This window comes from Symphalangus syndactylus, chromosome 22 (genome assembly GCF_028878055.3).
Source record: "Symphalangus syndactylus isolate Jambi chromosome 22, NHGRI_mSymSyn1-v2.1_pri, whole genome shotgun sequence".
NCBI classification, from domain to species: Eukaryota; Metazoa; Chordata; class Mammalia; order Primates; family Hylobatidae; genus Symphalangus; species Symphalangus syndactylus.
In genome coordinates this window covers 34,736,539-34,761,090 of record NC_072444.2, presented here as the reverse complement: position 1 = coordinate 34,761,090, position 24,552 = coordinate 34,736,539, and the positions used below count along the sequence as shown (strand labels likewise).

At 58.0% G+C, this 24,552-nt stretch overlaps 1 protein-coding gene and 1 long non-coding RNA gene across 7 annotated transcripts; one reads left to right on the top strand and one right to left on the bottom strand.

The window, feature by feature from the left end:
• Window positions 1–3,593: 3,593 nt before the first annotated feature.
• On the bottom strand, window positions 3,594–9,751 carry LOC129472283 (uncharacterized). 5 transcript variants are annotated; one of them, XR_008653869.2, is made up of 4 exons: window positions 9,493–9,751; window positions 7,698–7,823; window positions 5,650–6,956; window positions 3,594–5,472 (listed from the first exon to the last, which is right to left on the bottom strand). It is a non-coding gene; the product is annotated as an uncharacterized lncRNA (long non-coding RNA). The 5 variants fall into 5 exon arrangements; XR_008653868.2 differs by lacking the exon at window positions 9,493–9,751 and having other exon boundaries at window positions 7,698–9,492; XR_010118805.1 differs by lacking the exon at window positions 9,493–9,751 and having other exon boundaries at window positions 5,834–6,956; window positions 7,698–9,492.
• Window positions 9,752–9,943: 192 nt separating this feature from the next.
• Window positions 9,944–21,280, top strand: GABRD (gamma-aminobutyric acid type A receptor subunit delta). 2 transcript variants are annotated; one of them, XM_055261767.2, is made up of 9 exons: window positions 9,944–10,117; window positions 15,523–15,635; window positions 15,915–15,982; window positions 16,099–16,319; window positions 18,149–18,231; window positions 18,753–18,890; window positions 19,641–19,796; window positions 20,081–20,292; window positions 20,512–21,280. In XM_055261767.2, the coding sequence occupies exons 1-9, from the start codon at window positions 10,050–10,052 to the stop codon at window positions 20,809–20,811; spliced, it is 1,359 nt and encodes a 452-aa protein (XP_055117742.1). In that variant the 5' UTR covers window positions 9,944–10,049; the 3' UTR covers window positions 20,812–21,280. The 2 variants fall into 2 exon arrangements, with proteins under 2 accessions (XP_055117742.1, XP_063487258.1); XM_063631188.1 differs by lacking the exon at window positions 9,944–10,117 and adding an exon at window positions 10,173–14,786.
• The last annotated feature ends 3,272 nt before the right edge of the window (window positions 21,281–24,552 follow it).

The window sequence follows — 24,552 nt, the reverse complement described above, 5'->3', positions numbered from 1 at the left end:
GTGGACACTGGGCATTCTCTGCTGCAGAGCCCTGCCATGCCCCTCCACTGTGTTGGCCAAAATGTTGAGAGGTTTGCATCTCAGTCAGGCTCTCCCAGCCCGATTCTGTTTCCTCCCAATTTTCTTTCACAGACATTGGATGGGTATTGTGGCCTGCAGGCTTTCTCAGCCCAGTTCCCCAACTCTGCCTTGATTTTTCATAGGTGTGAGCTCTCAACAAGTCTTTTGCATTCCTGATTTCATTGCATGGTCTGCTTACTGGAGGGCACAAAGAGGCACAGGTGGTGCCAGGAATGGTCTGAGAAGGCAGATGGCACCATGGGGTTTGGAGCTGGATCACTCACTGCCCAGCTGGCAATGGGATCCCATCCTGGGTGGCACATGGATGCCCTGCACGAGGTAAAGCTCTCCCTGTAGTGCCCTGGGAGGATGGCGGCTGGTGCAGTGGTTCAGGCATTTGAGAAAGATGTGTGCTTGGGAGGGTGCCCGGGGTGCGTACAAGAACAGTATGGTGTTCTGGCCAATATTAAGAACAGTACAGGGGTCTGGCTGATATTAAGTTGCATTAACACTCTAGGCCGGGCGCGGTGTCTCACGCCTGTAATCCCAGCATTTTGGGAGGCCGAGGTGGGTGGATCACGAGGTCAGGAGATGGAGACCATCCTGGCTAACACAGTGAAACCCCGTCTCTACTAAAAATACAAAAAGAAATTAGCTGGGCGTGGTGGTGGACGCCTGTAATCCCAGCTACTTGGAGGCTGAGGCAGGAGAATGGCGTGAACGCGGGAGGTGGAGCTTGCAGTGAGCTGAGATTGTGCCACTGCACTCCAGCCTGGGTGACAGAGCGAGACTCCGTCTCAAAACAACAAACAAACAAACAAACAAAAACCCACTCTAGAGAGGCATCAATGAAAAGTTTCAGACAGTCAAACAGCCATCAAAACTAAGCACGAAAGCCAGAGAGGTCCTTGTCCCCTCCATGGCAGAAAAGGAAATGCTGGAAACCATGACGAGGCCTGGAGAGTTCCAGCAGTTGAATTTCAAAGACGACCAACTCTCAGTCAAAGCCAAGTTGCTGCGTCAAGGCCCAGGTCTGGGTTGAGATGAGCTGGTGCCTTGACACGTGGGGCGGGGATATCTGGGTGGATGCTCCTGAATACTTTGGCTGCCCAGATTCTTCTGAAACCTCAGAGCCTGCAAAGGAGACTCATGCCTCCTGAGGAAGAGCTGGCACCCTGTGCCCCCACCCCCTAAGTATAGGAAGACTGCAGAGTCTTCCCAGAAAGACAACAGGGCTCCCTTCAGGGCCTGTCCCCACCCTCCTTGGCTGCCAGGCTGGTAATGAGGGGTGAGCTGCAACATAACCTAGGTTGAATACAGTTTATTCAAAAAAAAGAAAAAGAAAAAGAAAATCACACCAAGATGTCCAGCAGCCAAACTGATGAAAACGAGAAGGAAAAACTCTTTACAACTGCGAGTGTAAAGACACATATTTCATAAAGTGCAGCAAAGAAACAGCAGCAAACTTCCTGCGAGAAACCATGAAGCCAGAAGACAAGAAGCGACTTGGAAGTGCTGAGAGAAGAAAAGGCCAGACCAGCCCCAGCGCCAGGACCCCAACGACTGCGCCCAGTGAGAAAATGACTTTCCAAAGTGAAGGCAAGTTTATGCTGTGTGAATCCTATCTCAGTACAGCTGGTTTGTTTTTCTGTGTTTTGTTTTTTTTTTTTTGAGACCGAGTCTCGCTCTTGTCATCCAGGCTGGAGTGCAGTGATGCGATCTCAGCTCACTGCAACCTCCGCCTCCGAGGTTCAAGCGATTCTCCTGCCTCAGCCTCCTGAGAAGCTGGGACTACAGGCGTGCGCCACCATGCCCGGCTAATTTCTTCTTGTATTTTTAGTAGAGACGGGGTTTCACCATGTTGGCCAGGCTGATCTCAAATGCCTGGCCTCAAGTGATCTGCCCACCTCTGCCTCCCAAAGTGCTGGGATTACAGGCGTGAGCCACTTTGCCTGGCTTAATTTTATTTTATTTTTTAAATGAAGGTAAGTTTCTACTTCAGGCCGAGATGGAGTAACAGGGACAGGTTTGCCTCACGCCTGAAACAACTGAAAGGCTCAGCAAAATATTTGAGACAAAACAAATATGATGTCCCCCCAAGTGATGGGATATCAGGGAGCCACGGGCAAGAGACTGAGAGCGGGGAAATGGGTGAGATGAGCCCTCCGGGGACACCAGCTACTTGCCTAGGAAGGCGTCCCGGCCACCACACAGGAAAGGGGAGCCAGGGTGGAAGCAGAGCCAGGGTGGGCCATATCGCCAGGATTGGAAACTTCGTTTCTTCAAAAGATACTGTTGTGAAAATGCATCAGTAGGCCCTAGACTGGGAGTAGGTATTTGCGAAACATATATCCAACAACAGACGTGCACCTATAATATAGAAAAAACTCTTAATAATAAGAGAGATTGACAACTTCATTTTTAAAAACATTAGGATTTTAAAAGATTTGAACAGACACGTATGTCACCAAAAGCTACTCAAATAAATAAGCACAAAAAAAGATGCCTATTAGTCATTCAGAAAATGCGCGCTGGCCAGACGAGGTGGCTCACTCCGCTAATGCCAGCGCTTTGGGCTTTGGGAGGCTGAGGCAGGAGGGTTGCTTGAACCCAGGAGTTTGAGGCCAGCCTGGGCAATGTAGTGAGATGATATCTCTATTTAATAAAATAAAATAAAATAAAAATTTTAAAAAAGCTGGGCATGGTGGCTCACTCCTGTAATCCCGGCACTTTGGGAGGCTGAGGTGGGTGGATCACTTGAGGTCAGGAGTTCAAGACCAGCCTGGCCAACATGGCAAAACCCCGTCTCTACTAAAAATACAAAATTAGCCGGGCGTGGTGGTGCAAGCCTGTAATCCCAGCTACTCAGGAGGCTGAGGCAGGAGAATCATTTGAGCCTGGGAGGCGGAGGCTGCAGCGAGCCGAGGTCTCGCCACTGCACTCTATCCTGGATGACACAGTGAGACTCTGTCTCAAAAAAAAAAAATTAAAAAAAAGAAAATGCATGTTAAACCCACGGTGACATACCTCCACACAGTCATAAAATGGCCAAACTTAAAGACTTCCAATGTCAAGAGTTCATCAGCACTGGAGCAACTTAAACCCTCACATACTACTGCGGGGAGTACAAAGTATAGCCACTTTGGAAAGCGGATTGGAGGCCAGGTGCTGTGGCTCATGCCTGAAATCCCAGCACTTTGGGAGGCCGAGGCGGGCAGATCACCTGAGGTCAGGAGTTCGAGAGCAGCCTGGTCCAACATGGTGAAACCCCATCTCTACTAAAAATACAGAAATTAGGTGGGTGTGGTGGTGTGCGCCTGTAATCCCAGCTACTCGGGAGGCTGAGGCAGGAGAATCTCTTGAACCTGGGAAGCAGAGGTTGCAGTGAGCCGAGATCATGCCACTGCACTCTAGCCTGGGTGACAGAGTGAGATTCCATCTCAAAAAAAAAAAAAAAAAAAAAAAGAAAGAAAGAAAGAAAAGAAAGCAGATTGGCAGCTTCTTACCAACTTAAACATACAGTCCCCTTGAAACCCAGTAATCCCACACATATTTATTCAAAAGAAATGAAAACATGTGTCCATACACAGACTTGTATTTAAATGTTAAAAGCGGCTTTACTCATAATAGCCCAGAACTGCATATGTCCCCGAGCTCATCAACAGGTAGACAGTTAAACAAACTGAGGTGTGAGCATGCAATGGAATGAAATATTACTCAGCAATAAAAAATCCACTGCTGACATGCACAACAGCGTGGGTGGCTCTACAGAGTGTTGAGCTGAGAGAAGCCAGACACAAATGACGGCTCTGCTAGAAATCCACTGCCACACGAGTCACTGCGACACACAGCAGCTTAAAACAGTGTTTATCATCTCAGCTTTTGTAGGTCTGGGTCCCGGCTCAGTCTCTCTTACAAAGCTGCAGTCCGATGTCAGCCAGGGTCACGGTCACCTCCAGGCTCAGCTGTGGCAGCATCGCAGGGTGGCTGTTGGAGTGAGTTCCCTGCTGTCTTGGGGGTGGTGGAGCGGTCTGGCTCTCACAGCTGTCTTCAGTTCCTGGCCCATGAGCCTCCCCACCTCGGCAGGCGACCCAGCACTGGCTTCATCAAAGTGAGTGGGGGCGAGAGTGCCCTGAGACCTGAATCACGGCATTTTATAAATCAATCTCAGGATGTCTCATCACTCTTTTTATTTTATTTTTATTTTTTTTCGAGATGGTGTCTAGCTCTGTCACCCAGGCTGGAGTGCAGTGGCACAATCTCAGCTCACTGCAATCTCTGCCTCCCAGTTGTCCTGCCTCGGCCTCCTGAAGAACTGGGATTACAGGCGTGTGCCACCGTGCCTGATTGATTTTTGTATTTTAGTAGAGACGGGGTTTTACCATGTGGGCCAGGCTGGTCTTGAACTCCTGACCTCAAGTGATCCGCCCACCTTGGCCTCCCAACGTGCTGGGATTACAGGTATGAGCCACTGCACCCCGCCTTTTTATTATTTTTTTTAGAAACTGGGTCTCAGTCTGTTGCCCAGGTTGGAGTGCAGTGGTGCGATCACGACTCACTGCAGTCTCCACCTCCTGGGTTCAAGCGATCCTCCCACCTCAGCCTCCTGAATACCTGGGACCACAGGCGTGGGCCACCACACCTGGCTAACTTTTTTTCTGTAGAGACAGGGTCTCCCTATGCTACCCAGGCTGGTCTCAAACTCCTGGGCTCAGGAGATCCTCCTGCCTCAGCCTCCCACGGTGCTGGCATCACAGGTGTAGCCATCGTGCCCGGCCCATCACCCTTTATGGATGAGAACAACGCACTGCTTGGTCCAGACGACATGTGAGGAGGAAGGCCACACCACACCAGGGGTAGGGATCGTGGGGAGCCCTGGGAGAAGGCTGCCAACCCACCTTCCTGCCGGACGGTCCCGTTAATGAGCTGCTGTGAGTTCCATTCGCGGCCAGATCTTGTCTCCCCAGCAGCCCATTTTAGGCGTTTTCATGCTGTTGCCTCAGTCGTGCTCGTATCTAAAGTAGGACGTGTTTGTCACTTGATCGACAGCCCTTTTGTTAGAAACGTTACTTTGTGTTTAAGGTTTTCTATCGCACGAAATAATTCAAATTGCCACTTTAAAAAACATAGAATACGAGAATAGAATACTGACTTCTCCACATTAAAAATGAGTAATGGTTCTTGGATATCTATTTAACTCAAGTATAGAAAAAATGTTCTAAGCGGCCAAGCTGAATTGTTCATTGGTTCTCAGGGCCTTGATGGCTAAGGACAGCAACACAGCTAAGCATGGTTTCCGACTGAACTGCATCCTTTGTTTCAGTAGACGGCTGATCTCAGGCTGCGACACGTATTTTGCATTTGGTCGTTTCTGCCAAGTTTCCTCTGCTTATCCAAATGAACGGAGTCCATCTGAAAATCACAGGATTAATAATTACCATCTAAACTCGATAACATTGTTGTGTCCCTGCCATTTTCTCTGTTTGGTGCATTTTCCCAGGAAAGTAACAGAACAACCTCACAAATACATCAGGAAGGGGGTTTAAATTTAGCGAGCGCCATTTCCTCTCCCAGGTCCCGGTGACTCACCTCCACCTCCCAGGGCTGTCCTGCTGCTGCAGAGCTGCGGCAATGGACAGGGGCCAGCTCCCCGCCCACATCTCGGACTCTAGGCCGTCCCTTACCCTGCGCTGTGGGCATCTGAGCATCCCGCAAGGTGTCAGTCCAAAAGAAACAATGTAAGTGGGCTGCAGGCTGGCATCTGAATACCCACCTCAAGCCGCAGACCACACTTCTGTGGCTTTCTGTGTGCTCTGTAGGACATTGGTGTCCAGGGAAGAACTGAGTCAGTGACTCCCAGGGCTAACTAACGGGCAGGATGTTCATTCCTTCCAGAGCCAAAGGTGCACGTTCTGCTCTGTGCCATATGGGGAGAGTGTAAAGCCTCCCAGCGCTGAGCAGAAGGAAGAGGCAGCAGCTATTGCCCTGAGCACCCACCCAAAGGGCTCTGGATGGATCCTCCCCAATGGAGAAGCAGTTCCACATGTCCAGGAAGCAGGAAGAGCGCTGTGAAGGAATACTGAGTATGTAGGGATCAAGGGCTCTGGGTGTGAAGTCTGAGCTGCTTTCTCATGACCGTTCCCACAATCTGGTGCCAGGGCCCCCTCGGTGTGCACTCTCAGTGGTGCCAAGACAAGGAGGTGGGTTTTGTTCAGGAGCCTGGGTGGGGAGCACGCACCCCATCTCAAACAGGGAGACTTCCATCGATGGAGATCATCCTTGTTACTGATTGTGAAAACCTCACCAGAGCCTCGTTCGGAGGGTGGGTTCTCCCACAGGACAGGAGATGGGGCATAACCTCCAGTATTCCCCAGAGAGCAGGCAGCCCACGTCTCTGCAAAGTGGGTAGTCACTGTCAAACAAAACAACCTGAGACTCTTTCTAACAGAGTTCAGCGTCCTGCACTTCTGACACCGAGGAAACCAATCACGACTCTCACCCTGTCATTTTGTAAACGAAGAAAACAAAGCTGGGAAATAACTTCGCTGAGGTCACATGGCCAGTTTGGAGCAGAGCTGGGACTGGCACCCAGACCTCTCACTCCTGGAGCTCTTCCCAGATTCTTGAAAGGGGCGGAGAAGTGAGCTGCTTCCATCTCCTGGGCACAGAAACTCCCTGTCCTGGGGCTCACATCCACCAGGTGCTGGCCACACAGGCCCCAGCCACACAGGCCCCGGCTCCTGACCCCTGGGCCAGGCTGCTCCCCGGCTGGCCTTCCTGGTTCTGGCATGGTCGGAGCTTCTCTGGGTGGAGGATGAGGCTAAGGAAGCCGACTGGTTATGCACATCACAATGGGATGGAAGTTCGGAAATGGCAACAAACTAATTTTCGAAAACCTTGAAAAAGAAATTATGAAAATTCCTGTTCTTCAGATCCAAACTGAAACATCAGTTAGGAGGCCGGGTGCGGTGGCTCACGCCTGTAATCCCAGCACTTTGGGAGGCCGATATGGGCCGATCACTTGAGGTCAGGAGTTCGAGACCAGTTTGGCCAACATGGTGAAACCCTGTTTCTACTAAAAATACAAAAATTAGCTGTGCATGGTGGCAGGCGCCTGTAATCCCAGCCACTCGGGAGGCTGAGGCAGGAGAATCGCTTGAACCCGGGAGGTGGAGGCTGCAGTGAGCAGAGATAGCGCCACTGCCCTAGAGCCTAGGCAACAAGAGCGAGACTCCATCTCAACAAAAAGAAAGAAAGAAAGAAAGAAAGACCAGTTAGAACAATAAAGAATGGAAATGAAATGTGCAGACTTCAAACCTTGCAGAAACCTGTGAATGATGGATGGGACACGCATTTGCCTCTAGGACTGAAGGAAGAGGAGACAATTTGATGCCACCAAACTACCAGATATTTGGCTAAGATGCCCGCCTAGCTTCAACTGACATACACACAACAGCACGACTTTCCAGCAAAAGTTCAACATTGGCTGGGCGCGGAGGCTCACGCCTGCAATCTCAGCACTTTGGGAGGCCAAGAGGGAGGATCCCTTGCGGCCAGGAGTTTGAGACCAGCCTGGGAAACATAGTGAGACCCCATCTCTACAAAAAATAGAAAATTATCTGGGTGCAGTGACGTACCTCTGTGGTCCCAGCTCCTCCAGAAGCTGAGGTGGAAGGATCCCTTGAACCCGGCAGTTGGAGGCTACAGTGAGCTGAGATCGTGCCACTGCACTCCAGCCTGGGTCACAGAGCAAGACCTTGTCTCTTAAAAGAAAAAGAAGAAAATTAAATGTTAATTTTATGCCCCAGATAATAGAGGAGAGTGCCGAAAATGGCAATAGGGTGTGGCTTATCCTGAATCAATCGGATCCAGTGAGTCAAGATCAACGTTTGATGAAAAAATAAAGATGCTGAGAAGCAACTTTATGCTTCTCAGAGGTGATCAGCACCAAGATATCCTCAGATAAGATCTTCACAGATATCGAAGGGATTGCGACCATGAACCACTCTCACTGCTTAGTTCCAAAGCTCAGGAAGGAAAGACAGGGAGGGCCGGGCACTGTCCCAAGGCAGTGATGGAGTGCTGGCCACAGTGGGTGCATGGACTTTGCAGATGTGGAGCGTGCACCTCCTCCTACATTTGCTGAGCACCTACTTCATCCAGTACACCACCAAGGAGAAGACAGACAAGACCCCTGCTCTGGAGGGGGAAGAATAAAAATAATGCCTCTCACCAGGGGCCGGGCCAAGCTCTGGGCACCTCTTCATGAATTAACTCCTAAATTAATCCATGGAAGGGACACGTGGGAAGGGGCACGTGTGCAGAGCACAGGCTCGGACAGGAACCCCAGGAACACAGAGAAGTCAGTGCTTCTGTACCCAAAAGACCCCTCTCGGCAGGGGCCAGTGAGCAGCCGGGAAGGGGGCCTTGGAGCTGAGACCTGTTGGGCTTGTTAGAGTCCCGTTCCTGGATTTAAGAAAGCAGGCTGGGGCTGGGTGCAGTGGCTCACGCCTGTAATCCCAGCACTTTGGGAGGCCAAGGTGGGCGGATCACGGGTCAAGAGTTCGAGACCAGCCTGGCCAACATGGTGAAATCCCGTTTCTACTAAAAATACAAAAAAATAACTGGGCGTGGTGGCATGTGCCTGTAATCCCAGCTACTTGGGAAGCTGAGGCAGGAGACTTGCTTGAACCCGGGTTGCAGTGAGCCCAGATTGTGCTCCAGCCTGGGTAACAGAGCCAGATTCCATCTTGAAAAATAAAATAATAAAATAAGATAAAATAAAACAAAATAAAATAAAATAAAGCTAGCAAACTGGAACCAGCCTCATTCTTCCATTTCCCACAGCAGGGATTGGGCTGGAAATTCCGCAGCAAATCCCTCTCTGCACTTTCCTCCACCTGCCCCTGTGCGGCCAGGGCCCTTCATCTAGAAGCATGCAGCCTCGGGGACAGCTTCGCCATTTTTAAGTGTTTTCACGAGGGGTTGACACTGTGCTGTCAGCGACATCGCGAGCCCAGAAGTGAATAACTGACACAACAATGATTAAAGTTTGTGCGCAGCTTCAGGAAATGGCAGCGCAACTTTATGTTCAAAAGATCCAAGGCAGGAGAGTGTGAGGCCTTCCCTTTCCCAGATCCTAGGGGTGTGGAGGGCGGGCCTGGGGCCATAAGAGGTGTGGAGAGTCAGAACTGCGGCCTGCGGCGCAGCCCCCACCTGCTTTTCCTCTCCCCGCCCCCGTCGAGGGTCCCCAGGGATCAGGACTTGCTCCCAAAGTCGCCTGGCCCCAGCTCCCGCGAAGGCAGGAGGGAGGGTTTTGGAAGCAGCCGCTGGTGGAGGTCTCTCTCCTGACAGCTGCAGGGACTGGCCCCCTCCCCACCCACCGCCAGCGCAGCCAGAACCAGCCACGCAGACGTGCGACCCCCCACAAACCGCCTCGGGACGAGGTTCTGCCGCGCCCGTGGGCCACGGTGTCCACGCGGGGCTTGTGCCGGGGTCGCCTCCCATGAAGACACGCGGAGGGTCCCGTCTGCGGCGCGTGAGGGCAGCGGTCCCGGAGAGCCAGACCCCGGCCAGGGAGAGCTGCCCGCGAGGGAGGGGGCGCGGCTGGCGGAGGGGGGCGGGATGGGGCGGGGGGCGGGGGGAGGAGAGGAGGGGAGAGGGGAGGGGACCGGGAAGGGGGAGGAGGGGGGAGGGGAACGGGGAGGGGAGCGGCGGACGCGGGGTGAGGAGGGGAGGGGGAGGGGAGGGGGGAGGGGAGAAGACGGGTAGCGGGAGGGGCGCGGGGGGAGGGGAGGGGAGTGGAGGGGAGCGGCGGGCGGGGCCAGGCTGCAGGGAGCCGCGGGCTGGGGCGGGCTCGGGGCGGGCTCCGCGCTCCGTCCGCCCCCACGCGCCCGCGCCGCGCTCGCTCAGCTCCCGCCCGCCTGTGCCGCCTGTGCGGCCGCCGCGAGCCAAGTTTGCGCGGACCCCGTCCCGAGCCCGCCGCGGCCATGGACGCGCCCGCCCGGCTGCTGGCCCCGCTCCTGCTCCTCTGCGCGCAGCAGCTCCGCGGCACCAGGTGAGCGGGCGGGGTCCGCGCGGCGGGGGGTCGGGGGCGGTGCGGGGCGCGCGTCGGCCAGAGATAGAGGCTGGGAGAGCGGCTGGCGCGAGCCCCGGGCCCCGGACCCGAAGTCTGCGAGCCCCGCGTCCTCCCTCCCCGGGGTCTTGCCCTGCGGGCCCCTCGCTGGACTCGCCCGGCTGCCCTTGGGTTCGGGACGCGGCGACCCCCTCGCTGGCCGCCCCCGCCCGGTGCTGTCCGCCGTCCTGGTGCTGAACCTGGGCTGGGCTAGGGCGTCGGAGCCTCCCGGTTCCCCCTGCTCCGCGACGCGCGTGGAGGGTCCCCGGGTCCGCGGCACTCGCGGGTCCCTGCCCGGTCGGTTCCTTGAGGAGAGGAAAGACCTGAGAACTCGGTGCGGGGAGGCTGCTCCCTTTGCGGGGGAGCCGTTCCCCGTTCCCCCAATGAGCTTCCCCAACCGGAGGGTCTGGGACGGACGGAGGAGGCTGTCTGGCTGTGGAGGGTGGGCCCGGCCTCCGGGGTCTCCTTTCAGAGCCCGTTTCAAATGGCGTGGACAGAACTCCTGAGTGTGTGTAGGTGGACGGCGGCCAGGTGCCCCTGGCCACAGAAAAGAGATGATGGATTTCTTAACTATTTTGGGAGGGGCTCCCCAGAGAAGGAAGAGGCTGAGAAGGAGGCACCCCAGGGCTGGAGCCCCCTCTGGCTTACAGCCCCCCCCACCTCCTCTCTGGGGATCTGGAATGGGCTCCTCAGCCACACAGGCAACTTGGCCCCACCACTGGGCCTGACCGCCTTCCCTAGGAGTCACGAGAGGACATTTAGGGGCGTCTTTGAAAATCACCTCAGTGCAAAGACTGCAGAAGAAACAACGAAGAGCCATCCCCCAGCATTCGGGATCTCAGAGACGGTGAAGATGTAGTTATAGAGGTGGCTGACCGTCGTAGAGATGGCAGCACCCAACACGGGGCGGTGTGTCAGAGTTTTCCCATTGGAGGTGCGGGGGACAGAGCCCAGAAGGCCTGGGTCCAGCTGCAGCCGTGTGCCCATCAGGAGAATGCGGGGTCGGCACTGCCCCTGGCTCTAAGCAGCCCGTGTCCTGGGAAGAGCTCTGTTCTTCCATCAATCCCAGTGGGCCTTTCTCCCCTTGTCCTTCCCCTCCTTCAAGGTGAGAGGAAGGACGAAGCCTCGGGGCACAGTTGTAGATGCTGTGTTGGAGCCATGGGGACAGCTGCCAGCCCAGGCCCACGGCCACTTAGCCAAGAGGCTGAAATCCAGACGGCTCTGAAACCCCAAAGTTTTAGCCCAAGTTCGACACCAGAACTCAGTTGGCAGCAAGTCCCGTCCTGCACGGATTCGAGACTCTTCTCATCTTTATTAATCCTACTTCTGGGACTATTTATGTACACTTCCTGCTGGGAAATTCTTCAGGCCGCCCCCAGCCACAGCCTCTGTGTCCACCATTTCCCTTTTCTAAAATCTGAAGATCCTTAATTCTGGCCTGCATCTGGCTCCTGTGCCTGTTTCCTTGGGCAGGAAAGCTGGAAGGCCACGGCCCAGCCAGGAGTGGGGGCCTCTGGGCCTGCAGTCACTCCCATCTCTGGAAGAGGGGTGCCGTCGGGGAGCACACCTTGCCTGGTGAGAGGTGCACTGCTTCGCTCAGCTCCCCTTTCGCTCTCTAGTTAAAAACAGTTACCACCTGGCTGCATGCTACAGCCTCTCCTTTGAGGTCATCCTGTCCACACACATGTGCTGGACTCAACCTCCTGCTCTTGGCGTCTAGGGGCAGGCCTGGAGGGTCTCCCCAGGGTAGAAGCACCTGCCAGCCCAGCCCTAGGGGCCACCTTCAGACTTAGCGGGGTGCTGTCCATGAAGGGCCTCTCCTCCCATCTGTGCCTGTGCCCCTCCACTCCAGAAACCAGGACAGCCGCCCTCCCTTCCCTCAGTCTCGGGGTCCTTGTCCTGGAGCTGTATTGGACGTCAGTGGGACCCATTCTGGCCATTACCCCAGGTCCCCATTGCAGCAGCTCCTCATGGGAAAGGCTGGGTGGGATAGGAAGGGAGTGTGCTGCGTGGCGGCTGTGGGTCGGCCCTGAGTGTGAAGACCCGTGCACGCGGCAGGCACCGAGCTTGCCGACTGCATGCCCGCGTGGGTGGCCCTCCCGGGCTGCCGGCACCTCCGTCTCCCTGGAGAAGCTGTGCTGCGTCTCCTACCGTGCCAGCTCGCGGTGCGCTGGTGGCGGTGCTCCTCTTCGCCTTGGTAACTGCAATGCTGGGAGGCTTGAGCTGCTCTAAAAGCAGGGCTGTGGGATATGTGGGCTGGGTGTGCGCCGTGGAGGAGCCTGCAGGGGGAGGATCCCAGCTACACCTACCTTCCCTGTCTGTCCCCAGGGCACAGACAAGTGACAGGGATGGGTTTGTTTTTCAGTGGGGCCAGGAGGGCAGGAGGCCAGGTGACCCATGGAGAGCAACCCGAGGGGGAAGCTGCCATGTCTTCATGATGCCCACTCTGCCCCCTGAGTTTGGAGTCCTAAATCCGAGTGTAGACTTGGAGCCTGGTGTGTAGCCTTGAGCCTCTCTGTCCATTCACCCAAAGGAAACCCCAAGCTCAGGCCACCACTGGGCCCCAGGGCCACCAGGTGAGGCAGCAGCCCTCTCCCGAGATCTCGGTGACATACCAGAGTCAGGACATCCCCACCCTGTGCCCAGCTCCACTGGTGCAGGCTGTGTTCCCCCAGCCCCCGCTAGCTCTGCCTCCCTTGTATATCCCGACCTGAGGAAGTGGGGGGCCCTCCAGACCCCAGAGTGTGGCATGAAGCACACGCCCCCGCACTCTGGCCCTTCCCATCTGTTCACAGTGGGAAAACGACCGGCCGCTCTTCTAGGTGAGAAATGGCATGGGGGTGGGAGCCTGCTTCCTTCTCGCCCCCAGGAGATGGCAAAAGTGCCTCCAGGTGAGCTTCATGGTGGGGGCTGCTCCTGGCCTTGCCTTCGTGCCCCCCCACACGTCCCACCACCCTGAGATGGGCAAGAGACGTGGCCCAGGAAGGACGGTGTCTCCTGTGGCCTCATTCCAGGCAGGCTAGATGGCAGCTGGGCTGGTCCAAAAATAAAGCCTCGATAGATCCCTTTGCGTCTGACCTTCAGGGTGACTCCCATTTGCATTTTTAATTGGCCAGGACTTAATTTGATTCCATCTTATACTTTGTTACCAAAGTGCCTGCTCCTCCTTAGCCCTGTGCCGGGCCACTCCTGGGAGTCCAGTGGGCGCGGGGTCATGGGTCTGGATGGATAGCAGCCCTGGATGCTGCCTTCGGCTGGCTCCTCTTGCCAGAGTTGGGCCACCACAGTTGTCCAGGACAGATTGGGGTTGGCAAAATCTCATTAGCTAAGGAATGTTTGGTTCAAAGTCCAAATCTTTGAAAGGCTGGTGTGTGAAACAAGAAGAAAAGTGGTTCTGATGGAGAGGGAGAGGGCCTGAGCCCCCCTGCTGCTGCCTCCCAAACCCCGGTGGTCCTCAGGGGGCCTAGGACGCACCTGAGGATAAAGTGTATGGAGCAGAGTCGAGGCTGGATGCAGGGAGAGGCAGGGAGAGTGTCCGCCTCCCTTCATCCTTCCCAGTGTTTCTCTGGAACCTCGGGTTTAAGATTTGGATCTGCTCCTGCAGCTCCCTGGCCGGACTTAGCCTGAGGCACCAGACCCCTGTGCCCCGCCCCTTGCCTCTCCCTTGGGAATCCAAGGACTCAAGAGGGCTGGAGCTGGAGAGACAGACAAGCAGAGTAGGCTGCAGGTGATCTTTGTGGGGCGCTGGGAGGGGCTGCACGGGGTGGGGCTGGTGGCCGGGCCTCAGCTTGACTGTGCCAGACAGGCAGCGTGGAGGGGTGCCTCGAGCCCAGGTCGCAGCCTCTGAGGGAGCAGGAGGCCAAGGGCTGTGGCCCCCACCGTGAGAGGGGAGGGGCAGGCAGTTGGGTCCTGGGGAGCCGGGCGTGGAGGAGGCCTGGGACTGTGCTCTTCTCTTGGTGGCCTGTGGAGTGGCCCAGCATGGGGCACCCACGCGAGGCTGTGTCTGAACTGCGGTCAAATCTGTCTGTAGGCTTGCTGTGGGGGAGGCCGCTGACTCAGGTCCTGACCCCTCATCTCTCCTGGAGGGCCTGGTGACCTGGAGGCCATGTCTGAAGCCACCCCCTTGGATAGAAATGATTCCGAGAATACAGGGTGGTTAATCTCAAGGCCCCACCCCGGGACCAATCCCTGTCCTGTGTGCAGGAGGACAGGTGTGACAATCACCACAAACTGGACGGCTTGAAACAACAGACGCTTATTCTCTTGCAGCTCGGGAGGCCAGGAGCCTGAAATCAAGGTGTGGGTGGGGCTGGTTCCCCTGGAGGCTCTGAGGGAACCTCTGTCCCCGGCCTGTCTCCAGCTCCGGCGGTGGCTGGAAACCCTGGCCTCCCTTGGCCTGTGGACACCTCACCCCAATCTCTGCCTCCACTGTCACAGGCTTCTTCCCTCTTCTCTTCTAAGGACACCAGTCCTTGGGTTTAGGGCCCACTCAATCCAATACGGCCTCATCTTAACTAATTACCTCTGCAAAGACCTTATTCCCAAATAAGCTCACATTCTGAGGCTCTGGGTGGATGTGCATTTTCGGGCATGCTGTTTAACCCCAGTGCAGGTGAGCAGATGGGGGCCGGGGGGTGCTGGGGTGCTCTGGGCTCTGGCAGCATGGTGTGTATGGGGAGGAGACACCTCCCTCAAGCCTGGGCACCCCCATGGCCCTGTTGGCTGCCCCGAGCTGCTCCGAGGTTGAGCTAAACCCCAGAAGCACATGGCCATTTGGGGACCTGGGGCCCACCCTGGGCCTTCCTGGGAGGAGACAGAGAGTAGGAGGCTGTGGGCCTGGGTTTTGGGTCCCTGTCCTCTTCTCGTCGCTGCCCCTTGCCTCCTCCTCACATTCCTCTTCTCCAAACCATATAATGGGGGAAGTTTCACCCTCAGAAGCCGACAGGGAGACCTCTTTGGTGAGGGACCCGGGGGGTGGAGACCCCAAGGCCGGCCTCCATGGGCTGGTTGAGGAGGGAGGCTGTTAGCCTGGGAGCTTGGCCCACGCTGGGGGGCTCTGTCCAACCCAGGGCCACCTCCCTCAAAGCCAGGAGGGCAAAGTGGGCACTGAGGTTGGAGGAAGAAGCCAGGTCAGGGCCTGTGGAAGAGGCTGAGGACCTCCCGGGGTTCCCTGTGTCCAGGCAGAGGCTTGGGGACTGGCCAGGCCCCCACCTGCAAGGGCTCCCACAGTGGCCCCCCACGCCCTGGCCCAGGTGCCTAGAACAGTGCTGCATCCCCAGGAAGGGACCCAGGCTCAGTGGAATTAAATTAAGTCCTGGCCTGTCTGACCAGTGGCTTTGCATCCCCAGAGCGATGAATGACATCGGCGACTACGTGGGCTCCAACCTGGAGATCTCCTGGCTCCCCAACCTGGACGGGCTGATAGCCGGCTATGCCCGCAACTTCCGGCCTGGCATCGGAGGTGAGGGGCGGTCCAGGCCCGGCAGGCAGGAGCCACTGGAGCCCAGGCTCGGCTGTGGCTGTGTGGCCCACTGGGCTGTGGGCTGGCCTCTGGGCAAGGAAGCCTGGCTCTCCCCTGAGGGGCTCCATCAGAGCCAGGCCCCCACAGAGACAGCCAGGGAGGTGCAGCTTCTCAGGCCATGATGGGCAACTGCCTGTGACTGGGACCCCGGCAGGGTCCCATCCTGGCTCCCATGCTGGGCCGGCCTCAGCCCTTCTTAGTTCTGCTCTTTCCTCTCAGGTCCCCCCGTGAATGTGGCCCTCGCCCTGGAGGTGGCCAGCATTGACCACATCTCAGAGGCCAACATGGTAGGTGCCACCAGCCTCTGCCTCAGGCACGGTGGGTGCCCACAGCCTCTGCCCTGGGCTGCATGCCCCTGGGGGTGGAGCGAGGCTGACCCCCGGCCCCTGTGCCGCCTCCACAGGAGTACACCATGACGGTGTTCCTGCACCAGAGCTGGCGGGACAGCAGGCTCTCCTACAACCACACCAACGAGACCCTGGGCCTGGACAGCCGCTTCGTGGACAAGCTCTGGCTGCCCGACACCTTCATCGTGAATGCCAAGTCGGCCTGGTTCCACGACGTGACGGTGGAGAACAAGCTCATCCGGCTGCAGCCCGACGGCGTGATCCTGTACAGCATCCGGTGAGCGGGCTGCCCACCCAGGCCCCAGGGGAGAGCCTGCCCGGGCCAAGCGTCGGCGGCTGGACGCTCCAAGGCTTGGAAAAGCTAGAGCGGCTTCTGCTGCCGGGAGCTGGCGGGCCGAGGGTGGGGGGGCAGAAGCTGCGCAGTTATTTATATCCCCCGCAGCTGCTGGGGAAACGTCCGCTCCAAGGTCGCCGACAGGAAGCCGGCAGATGTGGCTTTTTGGCCAACACAGTGCCTTTTGGTTTTTAAAATGGGGTGGAATTCACATAATATAAAATTAACCTTTTTAAAGTGAACAACTCAGTGGCATTTGGCAGACTCGCCACGTTGTGCAACTCCACCTCTGTCTGGTCCAAAACATTTCAAGACCCCAAAAGGAGGCCCAGCCACGGAGCAGGTGCTCTCCACTCCGCCCTCCCTGGAGTCCCAGCAGCCACCCGTTTGCTTTCTGTCTCTGTGGATCTGCCCAGAGACAGAAACATTTCATCGAAAGGAAATCACATGCTGTGTGTGGGACCCTTTATGACTCTGGCTTCGTTACTCAGCATCACGTCCTCACGGTTCATCCTAGCGGAAGCCGGAGACAGGGGCGCCTTCTTCTTCATGGCCAGGCGATGGCCCACGGCAGGGGCACGCCACATCTGCCTCCCATCCCTCTGCCAAGGGGCGCCTGGGTGGCTTCTAGCATTGGCGAATGTGAAAACACTGCTATGAACGTGTGTGTGCGCATTCCTTTGAAAGCCTGTTTTCAGACACATGCCTCTTAAAGATGGAAGTAGTTCACGACACTTAATCAATCAGGAGGCATGTGGCTGGGCACGGTGGCTCACGCCTGTAATCCCAGCACTTTGGGAGGCCGAGGTGGGTGGATCACGAGGTCAAGAGATCGAGACCATCTTGGCCAACATGGTGAAACCCCGTCTCTACTAAACATACAAAAAATTTGCCGGGCGTGGTGGCAGGCGCCTGTAGTCCCAGCTACTCAGGAGGCTGAGGCAGGAGAATGACGTGAACCCGGGAGGCAGAGCTTGCAGTGAGCCGAGATTGCGCCACTGCACTCCAGCCTGGTGACTGAGCGAGACTCCGTCTCAAAAAAAAAAAAAAAAAATCAGGAGGCAGCCGGGTGCAGTGGCTCACACTTGTAACCCTAACACTTTTTGGAGGCTGAAGTGAGAGTATACTTGAGCCTGGGAGTTTGAGACCAGCCTGGGCAACATAGGGAGATCCTGCCTCTACAAAAATAATAAATATTAGCTGGGCTTGGTGGTGCGCACCTGTGGTCTCAGCTACTTGAGAGGCTGAGGTGGGAGGATCACCCACCTCAAGCCCGGGGAGTTGAGGCTGTAGTGAGTCAAGATTGCACCACTGCACTCCAGCTTGGGTGACAGAGTGAGACCCTGTCTCATAAACAAACAAAAAAATCAGGATATTTTACATAGGAATTTAAATATTTGACCTCTCCTAGAAAATCAAGCGCGTGGCAACTCTGGGCCTATTCCCGTGTGTTCCTCAGCCATCGCTCAGGCCAGGGCCTGGGTGCGCAGGCTGTCCCCCTGCCCTGTAGGCCCCCAGCCTAGTTCAATAATCAAGCATTTTGAAGAGAATGAATGAAATCCAGTTCTTGACAGTCCTAAAGGAAGACTTGACGTCTATGAAGTTGAGCAGTTTTCAGGTTTACCTGGATTCTGGGCAACTAGCAAACACAGCCTGAGAAGTAGCTGGGGCTCCAGGCAGGTGCTCAGGGGGCATCTCTGCAGGGGAACTGCCAGGCTTCCGGGAGGGCTGGCCTCACCCCCAAGGCCTCACTGCCATGCTTGTCTTGGCAGAATCACCTCCACTGTGGCCTGCGACATGGACCTGGCCAAATACCCCATGGACGAGCAGGAGTGCATGCTGGACCTGGAGAGCTGTGAGTGGGTGTGCAAGGCGGGCAGGGGCTTCTCTCGGAGAGGCCACGCTGGCTTCTCCAGCAGTGGATGGGGGTTCAGACTGTCAGCCCGGGGCCTGGACAAGGCTGGCCCGGCTCAGGGTGCAGGAAAGCACCAAACCAGCTTTTGCATGAGCAAGAAGCCTGGGCAGGAGGAGAAGGGGCCAGAAGGCTTGGAGCAGCCTGGCTTGTGGGTCTGTGCCCTGCCTGGGGAGCCGGGCTGTAGAGCCCAGACATGGCACGGATTGATATTGTTGAGCCAGTGCAGCAGCCCCTGTGTGTCACCTGACAACGGTGACCCCATCTGTGTCCCATCCACCTGCCCAGAGGAGCCCGACATGGTCCCAGAGCCGAAGGCCTCCTTGCTCCTGGCTGGGGTCCTGCTCGGTCCCCATCACGATGGCGTCGGCCCCCTGTAGGCTTCCTGTGTGGACGGAGAGCTCCTGCCAGGGCTCCCAGGGCGGGGCCAGGCTCTGCCGCCCACCTGTGTGCTTTTCCTCCAGACGGTTACTCATCGGAGGACATCGTCTACTACTGGTCGGAGAGCCAGGAGCACATCCACGGGCTGGACAAGCTGCAGCTGGCGCAGTTCACCATCACCAGCTACCGCTTCACCACGGAGCTGATGAACTTCAAGTCCGGTAACATGTGCCCGCCGCCCCTTCTGCGTGCGCCTGCCTGTGGTTTTCACGCTTTTTAGCCAAGCCACCCTCAGGCCCCCAGGGCCCCTGGGGATGCAGCTGGGACGCTGCTGCCTTAGGAACTTGCTCATTGGCACCAGCTGCACCCAAACCAGGGCTTCCAGGCCTGCCATTGTGTGGGTGTGGGTCAAACCTTCCCATCTCACTCCTCGGTCCTTTCTCTCTTCCCAGCACTCCAGGTTTACGGGAAACCAGAGGGTGTGGGGAGCTCTCTTAGCCCCAGGTCTGCAGGGCTCAGGGGCCAAGCTTTCCTTGGCTACCTTGTCTCCCAGCCCCACTTTCCCACCCCTGTGCACCCCCATTCCCAGTCATCCAGAGCCAGTGAGCCCAGTGCTGGCTCCTTCCAGAGCCTGGCTGTGCCCGCAGGAGTGTTAGGGGAGAAAGGGGTGAGGCCTCCCCATTGGTTGCGAGGGTCCCTCAGGGCCAGTCCAGCAAATGTGAGGCCAGCAGTAACCTCAGCCTCTCTCCCTCTCCTCTGGGTGACACTGCTCAGGACCAGCGTGTCCTGTGGCCAGACCTAGGGCCGGAGGCCCCCTGACGTTTCAGGCCATGTGGTTGGTGGGGAGGGCAGGGGTCTCTCTCTTCTGAGCCTTGGTGGACCCCGAAGCTGCCAAGCCCTGCAGCCCTTGAGTCCCATGGTTGGGCTGGGCTGGGCAGGGACGGGGGCACTGATGGTGGCTGTCCCGGCAGCCGGCCAGTTCCCACGGCTCAGCCTGCATTTCCACCTGCGGAGGAACCGCGGCGTGTACATCATCCAGTCCTACATGCCCTCCGTCCTGCTGGTCGCCATGTCCTGGGTCTCCTTCTGGATCAGCCAGGCGGCGGTGCCTGCCAGGGTGTCTCTAGGTACGGGGCCTCACCACTGCTCCGAGGGAGCTGGAAGGGCGGCCTTGGGGAGCAGGACTCCCCATCCCTCGGCTGGGGGCTCAGCACTGGCCTCTGGACCATGCCAGCTGTCCTGAGGCAATGGCCAGCCGGGCCAGGCCAGGTCAGGGAAGCAGGACCTGCTCTCTGGGGTGGGCATGGGGGTGGGGGGTAGCGGACCCTCATCCGTGGGTCACAGGCACCAAGGCTGGGATGGGGCGGCTTGAGGGCAGGGCTACGATGATGGCACCACCTGTGCCTGGCAGGCATCACCACGGTGCTGACGATGACCACGCTCATGGTCAGTGCCCGCTCCTCCCTGCCGCGGGCATCGGCCATCAAGGCACTGGACGTCTACTTCTGGATCTGCTATGTCTTCGTGTTTGCCGCCCTGGTGGAGTACGCCTTTGCGCACTTCAACGCCGACTACAGGAAGAAGCAGAAGGCCAAGGTCAAGGTCTCCAGGCCGAGGGCAGAGGTGAGGGCCTGGGGCCGAGCCAGGGACAGCACTGCTGGGGGCCCAACCAGGACCCCTCAGCTGCCCCAGCCCACTGTGGGTCCCAGCTGTGCTCCCCGAGCGTGGGGGGCTGGAGCTGCTGGCCCAGGCGGGGCCCCCTCATGGGAGCACCTGTGGTCCAGGGCCCTGGGAGCTGCACCCCAGTGCTCAGCCCTGTCTCCCCCACTGGCCCCCGTGCAGATGGACGTGAGGAACGCCATTGTCCTCTTCTCCCTCTCTGCTGCCGGCGTCACGCAGGAGCTGGCCATCTCCCGCCGGCAGCGCCACGTCCCAGGGAACCTGATGGGCTCCTACAGGTCGGTGGGGGTGGAGACGGGGGAGACGAAGAAAGAGGGGGCAGCCCGCTCGGGAGGCCAGGGGGGCATCCGTGCCCGGCTCAGGCCCATTGACGCAGACACCATTGACATTTACGCCCGCGCTGTGTTCCCTGCGGCGTTCGCGGCCGTCAATGTCATCTACTGGGCAGCATACGCCATGTGAGCACGGGACTCAGGCCACCCTCGCTTGTCCTGGCGCCCGGCGGCGACTGCCCAGAAACTTCCTGGGAGAAAGAGCCCTCGGGCCGCCTTTCCCTCTGCGTGTTTCAAAGTGGGATGACAGTCGGCCACAGAAAACAAGAGGAAGCCTCAGCCTCCCTGAGCTCTGACCCCAGCCTCACCCGAAAGGCCAGCCTGGGGCTCTCCGGCAGGCAGTGCAAGACCGTCACAGATGAAGGAGCAGAGGGTCTGACTGAGAGGCTGAGCCAGGCCAGGGTCTGGGCCCTTCAGGGAGCTGCGGATTTTTAGGTTCAGAAAGTGATCCTGGTTTCTAGGTCTTTGCTCTGCGGGATCGGGATCAGAGCGTGGGAGGAGGCGGGAGTGGACGTCCGTCCGGTGAACAGTGAAGGCGTGTGTGAGGTCTCTGGTCCCAGCATGAAATAAAGCCTTGGCCTGGGGGCCGCTTCATTCTCTCTCACTGTGCTGCACTTCACTCCTGGGGTGCCTGGAGCCCACCCCAGCTGCCTGGAACACCCTTCTCCAGCTGCAGGCTCCCTGGGCAGTGTTTGGGTGGGAGCTGATTGTGGAAGCCCAGGGAACACTCAGGGTTGAACACACACCTTGCCCAGGGGAAACAGTGGGTCGAGGTCCTGGGAAGGAGGCTGTCCTTGTCAGCAGAGCAGGCTTCGAGGGAAGAGCTTCAGAAGTGAGGAACCAGTTTTTGTGATGCTGGCTTCAGGCACTGGGTCTCCTCATCTACGTCCCCGCGCTGTGAAGAGGCCATTTTCTCCAGGGGCATGAGGCAGGAGCCTGCGCTGACAGTGTGAGGGAGTGAGCTCAGGGTCGCTGGTCCCAAAGCCGGGAGCTTTTGAGGTGTCTTCCTGAGATCCTGGGGCTCAACACTAGACTTGGGGGCAGAGACTCGGGGACACAGGGCCTCAGGGGCTGGATCCCAGATGAGCCATGTCTGGGGTACTGAGGGAGGGCTGAGGTGCAGAGGCCTGGAGGGGGCTAGAGGAGCTGCTACTCCCTTGGTCCCTGAGGCCTTTGGTCCAGTGGGTGTCCAGGGCTAGGTGCCACCATGGTCCCCTCTTGGATGTGAGGATAGACACTTGGAAGCCACTGAGGCGTCACAAACACCACAGCCCTTTCCCACCTGCTGCCACTGCCACGGACATGGGGTGACCACCCTGCAGCCCAAGGACCCCCCAGCCGTAAGAGCAGCTGACAGGCAGTTCTTTATGAGGGGTCCAGGTTTCACAGGGCACCGGGTCATTACTCAGAAGAATCTGAAGAGAGCAGTTGGAACAGCTGCTGGGGCTCTGCCATCTGCTGCGGGACCCAGGCATCCGGGGCTCTGCCATCCTCTGCAGGACCCAGGCATCCGGGGCGCTGCCATCCGCTGCAGGACCCAGGCGTCTGGGGCTCTGCCATCCGCTGCGGGACCCAGGCATCCAGGGCCATCACACGGCAGCTTGCAAGGTGGCAAAGTCGGCCAGGCCAGTGTCCTGTGGAATCAGGGTGGCAGCTAGCCCTGGGTGGCCCCCATCTCCATACCACTGGGGACCTGGGGATGACTGTGTGAATCACCTGTCCTCGGCATGGCCCTGGCAGGCTGAGCAAGCCGAGAAATCAAGTCAGCACTGGGGCCCAGGCATTGCACCCAGGGATGGACGCAGGCTGAGCTGCTTCCCCAAGGGCCAGGCTGTGCCCGAGAGCAGATGAGGGCATTGCCCACCACGGCCCAGACCATGGCCCCATGCACCACCTCTGTCCCCTGCTGGAAAGTCTCCCACGCCACTTCCTAACGACCACTCCTCATTCCCAGGCTGCCCTTTTGCGCCCCTGCTCTGCAGGACAAGGCTGTGAGGCTTGGCAGGGTCGTCCTGGGGGTGGGACAGGCTGGGGATGGAGGGGGTGGGACGGACCAGGCTCTGGTGTGGCCACAAGCGGCACACAGAACAGAAGTGAGCCTTGGGGCAAGCAGAGAGCAGGTGGCCGGGGAGCAGCAGAGCCGGATCTGGGTCAGCTGGGGTTCCAGGCCACCTCCCAACACCAAGGCGAGGTGGCTGAGCCTGCCAGCTCCCTGTCCAAGGACAGAGACACCCCTGCAGGGTCGGCTCTCACTGTCCCGCCTCCTACCCTCTGCTCCCTGGGCCTCCCTGCAGGGTTACCGCTCCCTCCTCCCTGGAGCTCACCTTGCTCTGGGGATAGGGTCCCAGGCCACAGATGGCACACACTATAGCTATGGGCTGGGTCCCAGGCTGCCCACCACCACTGCCCACCCCAGGCCCCCAGGCTCCTGCCCCAAAGGCGGGCCTTCCACCCAGGGCAGCCAGGGAGGGTTGGCTCCAACTCCTGGGCCTTTGGGGGAAGGGGGTTGGTTCAAGATTCTGGGAACTATTTAGGGGCATCCCCTGGACCTGGAGGCTGTTGAGCCACCCCCCACACCCCTCTCCACTGCGAGGACCCTGGCCCCCATCTCTGCCTTGTCCTCCTTGCGGCCGCAGGGTGCCCTCTTTCCCAGGCTTGTACCCACCAGGAGCTATTTAAAGCCAGCCTTTGCAACTGCCTCGGGCACCCACGCAGCCAGGCCCGCCCGGGCAGCAGCCGTGCCTGATTCTGCAACCAGCAATCACCGCCCCCCCCCCCAGCAGGCTGCTGTTTCTGCCCACATATTTACAGGGCCAGGAAGGACGGGAGGGCGCATGCTTTCAAACGCGACTTCTATTCTGGTAGTGAGGGCAGGAGCAGATGAAGGCGGGGGCGGGTCAGAGTTTGCAGCTGAGAGGAACCTGTTTGGGGAGGGGATTCCAGTGTTGCCCGTGACAGAGGGGCACCTGCGGCAGAGGTTGGTGGGCAGAGAGGCTGCCAGGGCTCCATACACCCCCATCCCAGCAGGGACAAGTCTTTGGGGGCTGGAGGCTTCCTGGTCTCCATGGAAGGCTGGACTGTGTACCATAAGCAGTGACCCCTGAGTGCCCTCTGAGAGCTGGGCCCACTCTTCCCTGAGGCTGGAGGCCGCAGGTGGAGCGAGAGGGGCCAGGACGTCGGGGACAGCGTCCAGCTTCTCTGTCCTGTGGCAGAGGTGGGGCAGGCATCGGTCGTTACCCTGCCCCTCCCCTCCAGCGAGGCAGGTGGGTAAATAGGCCAAGCGGAGCTCACACCTAGGGGCATCCTCATGTGGGTTCCCCTACAAACAGAGCCTGAGACAAGGACTTGGGTGCTGGGAGTTTATTTGGGGCTGGGGGTATCCGCTGCCTAAACAAAGTACCACAAACCAGGTGCCTTAGAATGACAGAAATCTGTTCTCTCCTGGAGCCGAATGTCCAAAATCAAGATGCTGCAGGGCCGGTTCCCTCTGGAGGCTCTAGGGAGGACCCTCCGCCGGCCTCCCTCTTGCTTCTGGAGTTGCTGAGAACCTCTGGCCCTCCTGGCCTGGCAGGTGCACTGCTCCAGCCTCTGCCTCCGTCTCTGAGTCATTCTGCTGTCTCTGTCTCTCCTCTTTTTCTCAGGGACCTGCCGTCGGATTAAGGGTCCACCCTACTTCAGTATGGCCTTGTCTTAACTGCATCTGCAAAGACCCTAATTTGAAACAAGGTCAACATTCTGAGGTCCTGAGTGACTTTGGGAGCCATTCGGCTCCACAGAGAGGGTGATCCACAGAGGCAGGAGCGAGAGTAGGGAGTGGGGAAGGATGAGGAAGGAGGAAAAACAGGAATGCGCTTTATAACCTGGGATGGCC

Bases quoted from the DNA above. Each gene is read 5' to 3' on its own strand.
- GABRD (XM_055261767.2), top strand. From the start codon at position 10,050: ATGGACGCGCCCGCCCGGCTGCTGGCCCCGCTCCTGCTCCTCTGCGCG. The intron at 15,983-16,098 runs GTAGGTGCCACC...CCGCCTCCACAG, and splicing joins ACATCTCAGAGGCCAACATG to GAGTACACCATGACGGTGTT. The intron at 20,293-20,511 runs GTGAGGGCCTGG...GCCCCCGTGCAG, and splicing joins TCTCCAGGCCGAGGGCAGAG to ATGGACGTGAGGAACGCCAT.